The sequence below is a fragment of the Triticum aestivum genome, chromosome 7A (genome assembly GCF_018294505.1).
Source record: "Triticum aestivum cultivar Chinese Spring chromosome 7A, IWGSC CS RefSeq v2.1, whole genome shotgun sequence".
Taxonomy (NCBI): Eukaryota; Viridiplantae; Streptophyta; class Magnoliopsida; order Poales; family Poaceae; genus Triticum; species Triticum aestivum.
In genome coordinates, this window is record NC_057812.1 from 245,289,408 (window position 1) to 245,300,529 (window position 11,122).

At 43.3% G+C, this 11,122-nt stretch overlaps 1 protein-coding gene across 1 annotated transcript; it reads left to right on the forward strand.

Moving 5' to 3' along the window:
- The first annotated feature begins 396 nt into the window (after positions 1-396).
- On the forward strand, positions 397-10,396 carry LOC123151521 (serrate RNA effector molecule). The gene is made up of 12 exons (XM_044571217.1): positions 397-740; positions 1,295-1,344; positions 2,120-2,174; positions 7,152-7,226; positions 7,375-7,449; positions 7,548-7,595; positions 7,708-7,776; positions 7,851-8,621; positions 8,708-8,756; positions 8,852-9,066; positions 9,137-9,367; positions 9,946-10,396. The coding sequence occupies exons 1-12, from the start codon at positions 508-510 to the stop codon at positions 10,004-10,006; spliced, it is 1,932 nt and encodes a 643-aa protein (XP_044427152.1). The 5' UTR covers positions 397-507; the 3' UTR covers positions 10,007-10,396.
- The last annotated feature ends 726 nt before the right edge of the window (positions 10,397-11,122 follow it).

Here is an 11,122-nt window from a genome sequence, read left to right on the forward strand (position 1 = left end):
GAGGAGTGGGCACAAAGCGTAGGGGCGGGATGGAAGATCCCAATCCGGAGGCGACGACACTGGCGGTGGGCGGGGGCAGCGGGGAGTAGTGGTTCGGCGGCGCAACAGAGAGGAGAGGCGAGCATGAGCGGCATTCCACAAACGTCTCCTGTTCTGGAAACACCATTTTTCATAAAGAAGAAGTGATCTATAGAGAAAAAATATATGGTATGCAATCAATATTTTGTAGAAGTACAAATCCTTTGTGAGTACTTCATCACTCTTATACAATCACAGTATTTTTCATGGCTTTTTTCTGTAAAAAAAACATACATCCGCATGACAGGTCAAACCGGTCCCACACATCACACATTTTCTTCGTTTCCCTTGACGTTTCCTCTTTTCACCCAACCATCTCTCCTCCCTCCTCGCGCACCTTCCCCTTCCCGACCCGACACGACCCGAACCGGGAGATCCTCCAGATCAAGCCGCCTAGCCTAGGGCCACGCTGCCACCCACCCACCACCCATGGCCGAGGTCGCCGATGCGCCCCGCCGCGCGGCGCCTGGGGCCTCCTCCTCCCCTCCCCCTCCCCCCTCCTCCGCCGGCGGCAGCGGCGACCGCAAGCGCGGCCGCTCCTCGCCCGTGCTCCCGCCGCCTCCCCCCGGCCCCCCTCCGCCGGCGGCGCAAAACAAGCGGCACCGGACAGAAGGAGGTGGGTTCGACCGGCGCCGTCTTGGTGGCGGGCAGGACGACAGGAGGTGAGAGCCTTTCGAAAGTTTGGTGCGGGGTTGGGGCAGGGATGGAGGGAGTTCAGCGAGCTTGGTAGCCGGACCAAACAAATCAGAGCTTGCTTGGACCCTTGCTTTGTTGCTGTCACTGAGATCGTTCGTTGCTGATTAGAGATCGCGGTCTTAGATTGGTGTCGCCGTATTGGTTAGAACTATTTAGGTGTAGCGTTGTGGATTTGCAGTGCGCAACAAGCCTGTCCAAGGCATGCTGCTGTATTTCTTCTAACTGTGGTTTTCCAAGTGAGTGAAGACGTCGAGGTTGGTTATGGTCTCGCAATTGCTTCTTAGTTCCTGAATCCCAGTAACACCATAAAAATCCTGAGCTACTACACTGACTGAGCTTATTAAGTGGCTTTAGGTGCTGCACTTTGTTTTGACCCCCGAGTTGCTATTTGTTAAAATAATGAACATAAAGGATGCATTTATCTGATTGTTTGGGTGTCTACCAGTGTCTGGTTTTTGTGCTTACAAGTTTGGTTGAGCGCTGCTGCAGATTCTAAAATTTCTGTGCTTCTATTTCCTAGGTTTGGGAATGATCATGGTGGCCAAGGTCGACACAACAATCGTGCACCAGGTATGCATTAGTGGAGGAGGGTCATGCAGTATTCAATAATTATTCATATGGTACGGTCGCTATCATATTTAAAACTAGTAGCTTTAAGTTCCAGATAGATCGAAAGTCTGGCTTGAGTTCATTTGCCTCGTGAGTTACGTCAAGACTTATGAGCGAGCCATACTTAATGTAGTCATCATACTGGACCATGAATCAAAGCAAAGACAGGGCATATTTTTTTTAACCTTATTAGGATCTACTCCCTCTGTCCGGGTTTATTAGGCTGGAGGGCAACACAGCGACGTCCTTCATTCTAAGGCCACTCGAGGAAATGGCTCGAAATTTGGCCGCTGTTGTCTCGATCATCTCTCTTCATTTCGTTTTCGATGCTATTAATTAGGTAACGGTTAGCATGCACAAAGATTAAAACAGAGGCGTGCATGATATGGAAACTGCCTTCTGATTGTTCATGCAGTTTCCGAGTGCACGAGGCGTGGGCCTGGGGTGGCATTAGCTAGCCCAATAGTTTTGGGGTAAATGAATGTCATTAAATTACTTTCCTTCCAAAGCAATTACTGATATCTGTAAAGCGTGTGGGTGCCTTGGTCCTGCCAATCCGGTCGATGGGCCTAATAAAAAACCAGACGGGGAGGGAGTAGCAGAGTATGAAGAGAAGTCATTTAAAAAATGAATGGCATATGGGCACATAAATTATTTCTTGTCTACTTTAGTATCTTATGGATGTAATTGTTTGTTAATGGCGTGCATTTTGGTTTGCGTCCAACATATTCTATAGATTGGCATGATTCTGGACATGGTGGATGGAATGAAGGATCAGGGAACTCCCGTAGGTATGCATGTTCTCCCTCCATTGAAAAATGTAACGTGCCTGAACATCCCAAGATTCAAGTTCGACCAAACGATTTGGTCAATAAAATGTGGTTCATTGTAACAGAAAAACATATCATTGCTTTTGTATTTGAATGTATTTTCTAATGATAGAACTTTTGTGTCACATAATATGCCTTACATTCTGCAATGGAGGGCGTAATTCCGAACAACCTTCATTCATTTTGGTGATGCACGTTGGACGTTATTAAGTCACTAATTATACCTGCTAAGATGAAATCAGTGACTAATTATACCTGCTAAATGAAATGATTATGAGTGCATGCTTTGCATTCTGTTTTGAGTTTTTGTGGGGGTCCATTTACAAACTTGAGAGCATTCAAGCTTGTCGTATTTCCAAGTACTTGCTGTTTCCTTGTGCAAGCATTGTAACTGAAAAGATTATTGTACTATACAGGACCTGAACTAAGTGCTCAATGTTGAGGGATAAAAGAACAACCATTGTTGCAAACCACTTGAAGTAATACACTTATGATTTTCTTCTTAAATCAATGTGAGGATTAAATAATTGAAAATGATGCAATCATCCTGGATCTCTTGGGCAATTATGTACAATATGTAAAAGGATATGGTTACTTTGCTTGATTAGCATATAAATAAATGCTTCCACAGATAAGAGATAGAAAACAAGTGCACACCATCCAATGATTACGAGTCTAAACTGTGACTTGTCTAGTAGTCTCGGTCTGATTGTTGACTAGCTTCTTCGTGTAGACTAGCTTGTTGAGTCGAACGGTGGAGCGACTAGTCATCAACTAGTCTAGACTAGTCTGGTTGTTTGAGTCCATCGACTCAATTTGGGAGGCATAAGTGAGCAGAGCTCAGCCCGTGGGAGGGAAAAAATTGCAACCCTAGCTTTCTAGGCTTGCTCCACAACGAGACGCCTCACCTGGGACCAGGCCGCCGCCACTGCCGCTGCTACCCACCACTGCCGCCGCCGCGGCGGCGGCCAGGAGCATTACGATGCTCTCCCTTTGTTGGTTCTGCTCCTCCCTGGATCCACCCCTCTGCTGTTGAGCTCCTCCCTTGATGCTCTCCTATGCTGATATGATCCTCCTCTGGATCAACTCAATTTTTATTGTATAATATATACTCCCTCCGTCCCAAAATAAGTGTCTCAAGCTTAGTACTAGAGTTAGAGGGAGTTGTATATACTCGCGCGTTGCCACACCCGTTCATACTAAACAAAATATATAGAAATATTAAGAAAATTTGGATAATAAATACATTTGATTAAATATTGACCGATTCAAACTACAATCTTTTAATATAAGTGGTGCAGCATAACTGTCAACTGTTAATTAGAATCAATCCACTAATCACAAAAATCCTTTTGTGTTCACATTTTCCCTATAGCACGTTCATCCGAAGAGATGATCGAGAAATACACATAACAAAAAATTGTACAACATTTTATCTTCCGGAGGCTAGCCTTGTCTGATCTTTGCACATAATTCAACTCTCCCAGAGGAGTTCGACAGTGGAATGTCTCCATAGAGTTGGTTATCTTCTCAAATAAAATGGGCATGCTGCAGCAGACCACAAACAGTACTCAAGATCAGGACCCTTGGGCATGTTCCATGCGTCCAGCAGACTTCGTACATAAAGATAGCACTTCAAGAGGCAGTCGTTGTGCCTTTTTTTTTCTCAATCTAGTAAATACTAGCAAATATGCCCGTGCGTTGCAACGGAAAAAAAGAATAAGCATATGTAATATGGTCAGTGAGTTCAACCGTCTTTAATCATTGATGGAACTTCCACAATGTGAGTTGATTCTAATTAAATCCATATGAACCCATTAAAACTTTGCACATTATGGATCAGACCAGAAGCGCATTTCGAACTGGGTCATTTCTTGTCATCCTGGTGAAAAAATTATTATGGGAAATTAATGAATAAAGGCTAACTTTTTTTACTGATAAATAGCACAAACTAATAAAAATATTAACACAAATGTTAGTTATCCATCATCTCTTAACATAGATGCATATTTTCAATCAAAGTATGTTTCAGAACAGAAGCAAGGGTTCCCATCAACTAAAATAAATTTATCATAATAAAATCATTGTTATAAAGGATGCAAGTATGATGAAAATATGCATCTATGTTACTTCCCTTATATCATCAGAAGTCATTACCCCTAAAAAAATCATCAGAAGTTCAGAACAAAACAGTAATGCATGGCCCAACTAAATCAGCCACACATGGGGCAGCCCTTTATTTTAGGTCCATGGGGCATCCGTTACACATGGGGCAGCCTTTTTTTTACGTGCATGGGGCAGCCTTTTTTTTACGTGCATGGGGCAGCCATTGTGCGGAGATTAGTATTTTGCATTTAAAGTGAGCAGCGGTCCGGTCTGCCTTTCAATTTATTTATTTATTGAAAAACCGCTCATCCTATAATATAGAGGCAGTTTCCTTTGTTCAAGCAAAGTTGTTGGTTTGTGGAGTTGGTTAGCCTGCTAGGCTCAATTCCCGGCCACCATGGTTCGAGGCCTCATTAGCACAGTTTTTTTTTTAAACAAAAACGGAAACACGTCATAAATGTACGACGTACGAAAAACAAAAAACCTGATGACAAAAAATAGTGGAGAAACAATCGTCCCTTTAATATTAGGTAGAGATGTACCAGATCCCTCTTCACCGGCGTAATCCTCAAATGGTCAATAATCCAAGCAGTTATACTTCTTGTAACTTGCAGTTTATTAGCAACATGATATATTAAGTGACAAGCACAAAGAGCTTACACTACAGGCTAGATTGCACCAGAGATTCCCAAATCCTCGCCACATGATCAACTCATCCTCACCTAAACTCTGAAATTGCAGCATGAATTTTCATTAAGTAATAAATAAATATTCCAATTCAGAAAGAGATAAAACAATTTACTGTGGCAATAAAAGGTATTCACTATAGTTTATAAATTTGTTCTGTAACTGCTTGATGGTATATGTTTTTTTGCATGGAAACAAAGTGATTGGGTGAATAATGACAGAAATCATAAATTCTAAATTAATCAAAGTCAGAAAAAATGACGGAACCATTCATATATTTCAAAGATATACAAATGTAAATTACAGTTTTACTTAATTGTATAACCTGTCATCTGGTTCTAGTTTAAATGGAGCTAGTACAGATATGGGAAATGCATACGTAGCTTACCATTCATTCCTTTGCGAAACAGTTAGTTTCCATGATTATGTCCCTTGAATGGCTTTTTTCATTCAGAATTCCAACTAATTCAAGAAACAGGAGAACAAACTTTCGATTCCCTTCCTAGTTTCATTATCCAATCTGTAAGTAAGAATCTGTAGAATAAAATGAACAATGTAAACAACATACCATCTTTACAGAGAAAATTATATTATTAAGCGTCTCCTGAAACCTGCAAAAAGGCGCATTTGAAGATCCAAGAGGGGACTGAGATAATACAAGAAAAAGCTCAATGGGCAGTGAAGCAACGGAGAAGAACCAACATAAGAAAATAAAATAAGGGAGGGAAGTCAAGTGGACATGTCGCTCACCGCTTTGCTGCTCGTTGTTTCATCACCAAGGCACTCCCAGCTCCTAGACGACAGAGTATACATGGAAGAATTCATCTCGTATTTTGTATGACAGCACACAGCAGGGGCCACCAAGGGAACGAAAAACAAGTAGATAAGACAACGAGCAATCATGCTTAACACGAAACTATTTGTCATCACATAAGTGGTTCATTAATCGAAACAATCATGCTTAACACGAACCAGCAGTGGTCCACACACAGACGACTATTGACATACTTGTTCTTTTTGGTAACCTAATCGAATTGAACAAATCAAGTGGTTCCTTAATCCTTACCCTCATGCTTACCACGAAACTAAGCAGGAAACATGGCTGATGAACTGGATATTGGAGATGAGACGGAAGATAGAGAGGAAGATAATTGTGTGCAACATAATGCATGTGAGCAATGGGACGAGGGACGAGGAAGTAACGCCGTGATGGCGAAATTAATCACAATTGTTGCAAGAGGGAGACGGTCGACCCCACCATGATTACGGCAATGACGGCAGTTTCAGGTCGCTCATTATGGCCTTCAAGCAAGCAAGGGGTAGGAGAGGGAACGAAATGGAGGCCCGACGACGCTGACGGCACGTGCCCCTACCGAAGGGATGAAACTAAGCAGCGTGGAAGCGTTGAAGCGGAAGTAGGACTGCCACATTGCACGCCACGGCGGCGGCGGTGAGGAACCCACGACGGATGCAAGAGAGGCAGGGGATGCACAGTACGGGCCAGAAACCATGGGCCTGTATACGGCTATCATGGTTCGTTGGTCCGATTAATAAGCGGATCCCCAGGTCGGCCTGTGGAGTAGCGGCCCGGATCCAGGCGGGCCTCGCAGGTGATGAGGTGAAAAACGGGCAGAGGCTATTCATGGTACGGTGGATAGATCGTGGAACGTCCAATATTGTGATCGAACGGCCGAGAACGTTAAATCGCTGTGGAGGCTTGTAGGTCGCTTAGTTATACTGTTTTTTAATTACTTACTAGGTATTAGTAGTTGATTACTGTAAGTTGAGTACTACAGTACCATGTCGACTAGTCCAGCAGTGGTCTAGACTAGTCACGATTAGTCTACGAGTCTCAACCTCGGCTCGACTCATTGACTCCTCGACTCGTAATTCTTGACACCATCTCCTTTCAAGTATAAGCAGCACTATGTTGTGCTTAATTTGTCCGTATCCATCTTTCTTTGAAGAGTACCAACTGTGAGCAGTTTTGAAATTATAGGAACCAACTTGAACATTATAAAGCAGAGGGGCGAAACGAGCCCATTGGTAAACTACAGGGATGATTACATTTTTCCTTAGATATATTTGGCCGTACTTGTGTTTCCTTTTCCTTGTATTGACATGACCAACATTGATGCTTCACAGGGAAGGTCTGATGTCTTACAAGCAGTTCATGCAGGAGCTTGAAGATGACGTTTCTCCTGTTGAAGCTCAAAGCAGGTCTGCTATGCTGAACCGCTCTTCGTGGTGTCAGACTTATAATTCAACTACAACTAGTCTATCTCCTTTATAGTGATAGAACTTCAATTTTGTTGTGCAGTATACTTTCAGTAGGGTTTATCTGACATAATTCTGTTCATTTTACTAGATATGAGGAGTACAAGTCAGAGTACATCACAACTCAGAAGAAAGCTTACTTTGACCTTCATAAGAATGAAGATTGGTATTACTTTTTTTTTCCATTGCATCCTTTTGATGTGCCCTCTAGTGACCATTTTTTTTCCAGACATTTTACTGGCCCATTTCTTCATTCTGTTGTAGGTTGAGAAACAAGTACCATCCTACTAACCTTGAATCTGTTATGGAAAGGTTAGCTAGTTTCTTAATATACTTCCACAATTATGTAGTGAACTATCTCCTTTGTTACTATTTATTGGGAATCCATTTAGGTGATAGTTATTATCTTTCTTTGCACAAGCAGACGGAACGAACTTGCGAGAGCTACTGCAAATGAATTCTTCCAAGATTTGCAGAGCGGAAATTTTGACACGTAAGACCCCCCAACCCCATGCCCTCCTCCCTTTGAAAGTATGTGTTTTACCTTCTGTTTCTCCCATCGTGCAGTGGTCCAGGATTAACGAGTTCGGCAGCGAACAAATCTGGAAATAATGACGTGAATGTAAATGGAAAAAAGGGGAAACTTGGAAAGGACCCTGATGATTTATATTATTCTGCTCCCAAGGCTCATCCAGTCAGTTCTGAGCCTCGGCGAATTAGCATTGACATTGAACAAGCTCAAGCTCTCATCTGTAAACTTGATTCTGAGAAGGGTATTGAGAACAATGTTCTATCTAGTAGTGATGATGACAAAGCAGGCAGCGGATCACATGGTTCAATGGGCCCAATTGTAATAATACGGGGTGCATCTACTGTGAAGGGTCTTGAAGGTGTTGAGTTGCTGGACACTCTTGTCACTTATTTGTGGCGTATCCATGGTGTGGATTATTATGGCATGTCTGAGACAAATGAGCCAAAAGGCCTAAGGCATGTGAAAGCAGACTCAAGGACATATGATGGGCCTAGCTCAAATACAGCTGAATGGGAGGAGAAACTTGATTCATTCTGGCAAGACAGGATTCAAGGTCAGGATCCATTGGAAATATTGAAAGCAAAGGACAAGATTGATGCAGCTGCTAGTGAAGTGTTGGATCCACATGTCAGGAAAATAAGGGATGAGAAGTATGGATGGAAATATGGTTGTGGAGCTAAGGGGTGCACAAAGCTTTTCCATGCTTCTGAGTTCGTCACGAAGCATCTCAAACTCAAGCATACTGATTTTGTGGTGGAGCTGACTTCAAAAGTGAGAGAGGATATTTATTTTGAGAACTACATGAAGTACGTTTTCTGCATCTTGGTTCTTTTTTAGCAAAATAATGTTTCACATTGCAATTAGATTATGGAGTGTTTTATCTTGGATGCAGTGATCCCAAGGCGCCTGGGGGGACACCGATCATGCAACAATCTGCTCCAGTAAGCCTCATTGCCTGGTTTATATTCACTTGCAAATCGGCAGCAAGCCAGCAATTAAGCTCATGTCTTTTTGTTTGTATTGGTCAATTTTACAGAGGGAAAAGGGCAGACAGCGGCCACCAATTGAGAGTCGGCTGAGAGATGAACGTGGCCGTAGATTTGACAGAAATGCTGATTCATCAAACCCTGATGGATCCAGTGAAAACCCTGATGATCCAATGTATGATTCTTATGGTGATCCGTCTGTACATGGTGCCTTTCCTCCAGATATTCCTGCTCCTCCAATGCTGATGCCTGTGCCTGGTGCTGGGTAAGTAGTCTGCAATTTCTGTTTATTTTGCATAATGTTGTTCTTATTGTTGTTTCATTTGTTATTGCAGCCCACTTGGGCCGTTTATTCCTGCACCACCGGAAGTTGCAATGCGTATGTTGAGGGAGCAAGGTGGGCCACCACCTTTTGAGCCGAATGCTGGTCCGCGTCCTAGGAAAGCAGGAAGGGGTGGTGGTCCCCCATTGGGTGGTCCATCACCAATCCTTAATGCTCCACTTCCTATAATGCATGATCCACGTATGCAAGATCCACGCATGCAGGATCCCCGTAAAATACGAAGGTAAAGTTTTGAATCTCAATCTCGTTGCGTTTTTGTTCCCTAATGGTTCTCGCCATGGAATATGTAGCAGTTTATTTTCGACGTTCTGAAAAGCTGTCGACAGAATAAATGCTTGTTGTTAAATAATACTCAATGATCTTGGTGAGAAACAGTAGGAATTTGTACTGCATATTTTTAAAAATATTAGACTTACATATGTACGTGGAAATAAAAAAAAGGATTATGATATATCTTAAACAATAATGGTCACTGCTATTTATCTCTGGATTTCTCTTCCACGTCATTATGTTTCATTGTCTTGATGTGCATGTTCTGATATCTTGTTCTCTGAAGTTCAGTATGGAATTATTCTGATTTTTTAGCACAGTTGAGCTGATCAACAAAGTTCACACGTTTATCTAACTTCAGATCAGTTCAGAGTTTGTAACTTTGCATACCTTAAGAATTATGACGAAGGTCACCAAGGGTTACATTAAATTAAGCATCTGCAGTTTGAAACATTGTAAACCATGTTCCTAGTACTAGTTCCGTCCCTTTTGCCTGCCCATTGCCTCATTATTTCAGTCATTCACCTGCAGCTATCAAGATCTCGACGCTCCTGGAGATGAAGTGACCGTTTTGGACTACCGGAGCCTGTAGGCGTGTGCTGTACGACCTTTTAATCTTTGAAGCCGTGGACGATACCACCACCGCAACGGGACCTTGCTCATCTCCATTAGTTTTGACCGTGGCGGAGGAACACGGCTGCGGTGCTCCGTCCCGTGAGCTATGTTATACTGATTGGTGCTTCTAAAACTGAACCACATGAAATCAAAGCAACTGGCGCACTGAAAGCACGGTTGTGGAGTGTGTATTTCCAACAGAATTTTTTAGCTTTTCAAAAATTTCACCATCTAGAGAGAGAGAGTAGAGGTCTCTGCTGCCGTATCCAGAATTCCAGAACAGATATTCCTCACCGTGTATGCAATCTGTAATTTATATACAGGAAAACTGTTGGTAGATGGAACCCTGATTGGTCAAAACTGCTCACAAGCTGTGTTTCCTGGAACTCCGGACCGTTCCAGTCTGTACGCTTTGGCCTGAATCTGGAAAACCATGTGCAGCTCTCTGGACATGCGCGAGAGAGCTACTGGCTTCTGCAGGGTCGTTGAATCCACGGTAAACTCAGGTAATATATCCGCAGTCGTCGACGTGCAAGATCGACGGCCGCTGCGCTACGGGCTAGTAACACTGGCCGGCTCATCATCAGGGCTTCTGACCAAGAGTGTTTTTTTAGCGTAGGGCCGAGATTTTGGGAGCGTAGTTGGTAACAAAGCGACGTGGACTGCGTCGTATGCAACAGAAAACGTGCGATGTGGACTTGGGCGTACGAACAAACAATACAGTACAGTACGCTTTTTTTTTCTGAGGGAAAATACTACTACTACATACAGTACGGCCGTCGCGTCAGTGTCCGACCCTCTGTACTCGCCAGGCCCCGGTCTCTATTGTTGACCGGCAACGAATCTATCGGGGAAAGGGTAACAAATTCCACGTTCCCGCCGGCCAACTCTCCTGTTGGGAAGGTGACAAGCTGCCCGTGACCCACGCTGGCCACTTGACCACAGATCCATCGTATCCCGCGGCATGTTTCGTTTGTGAGCGCCTAGTGGCCAACTAGCAGTGTGGCGACTATGCATGGAGCTTAAGGAATAAGGAAGAAGAACATGCCCCCTTTCAAAAAGAAAGAAAAGGAAGAACATGCCACCTACTCCT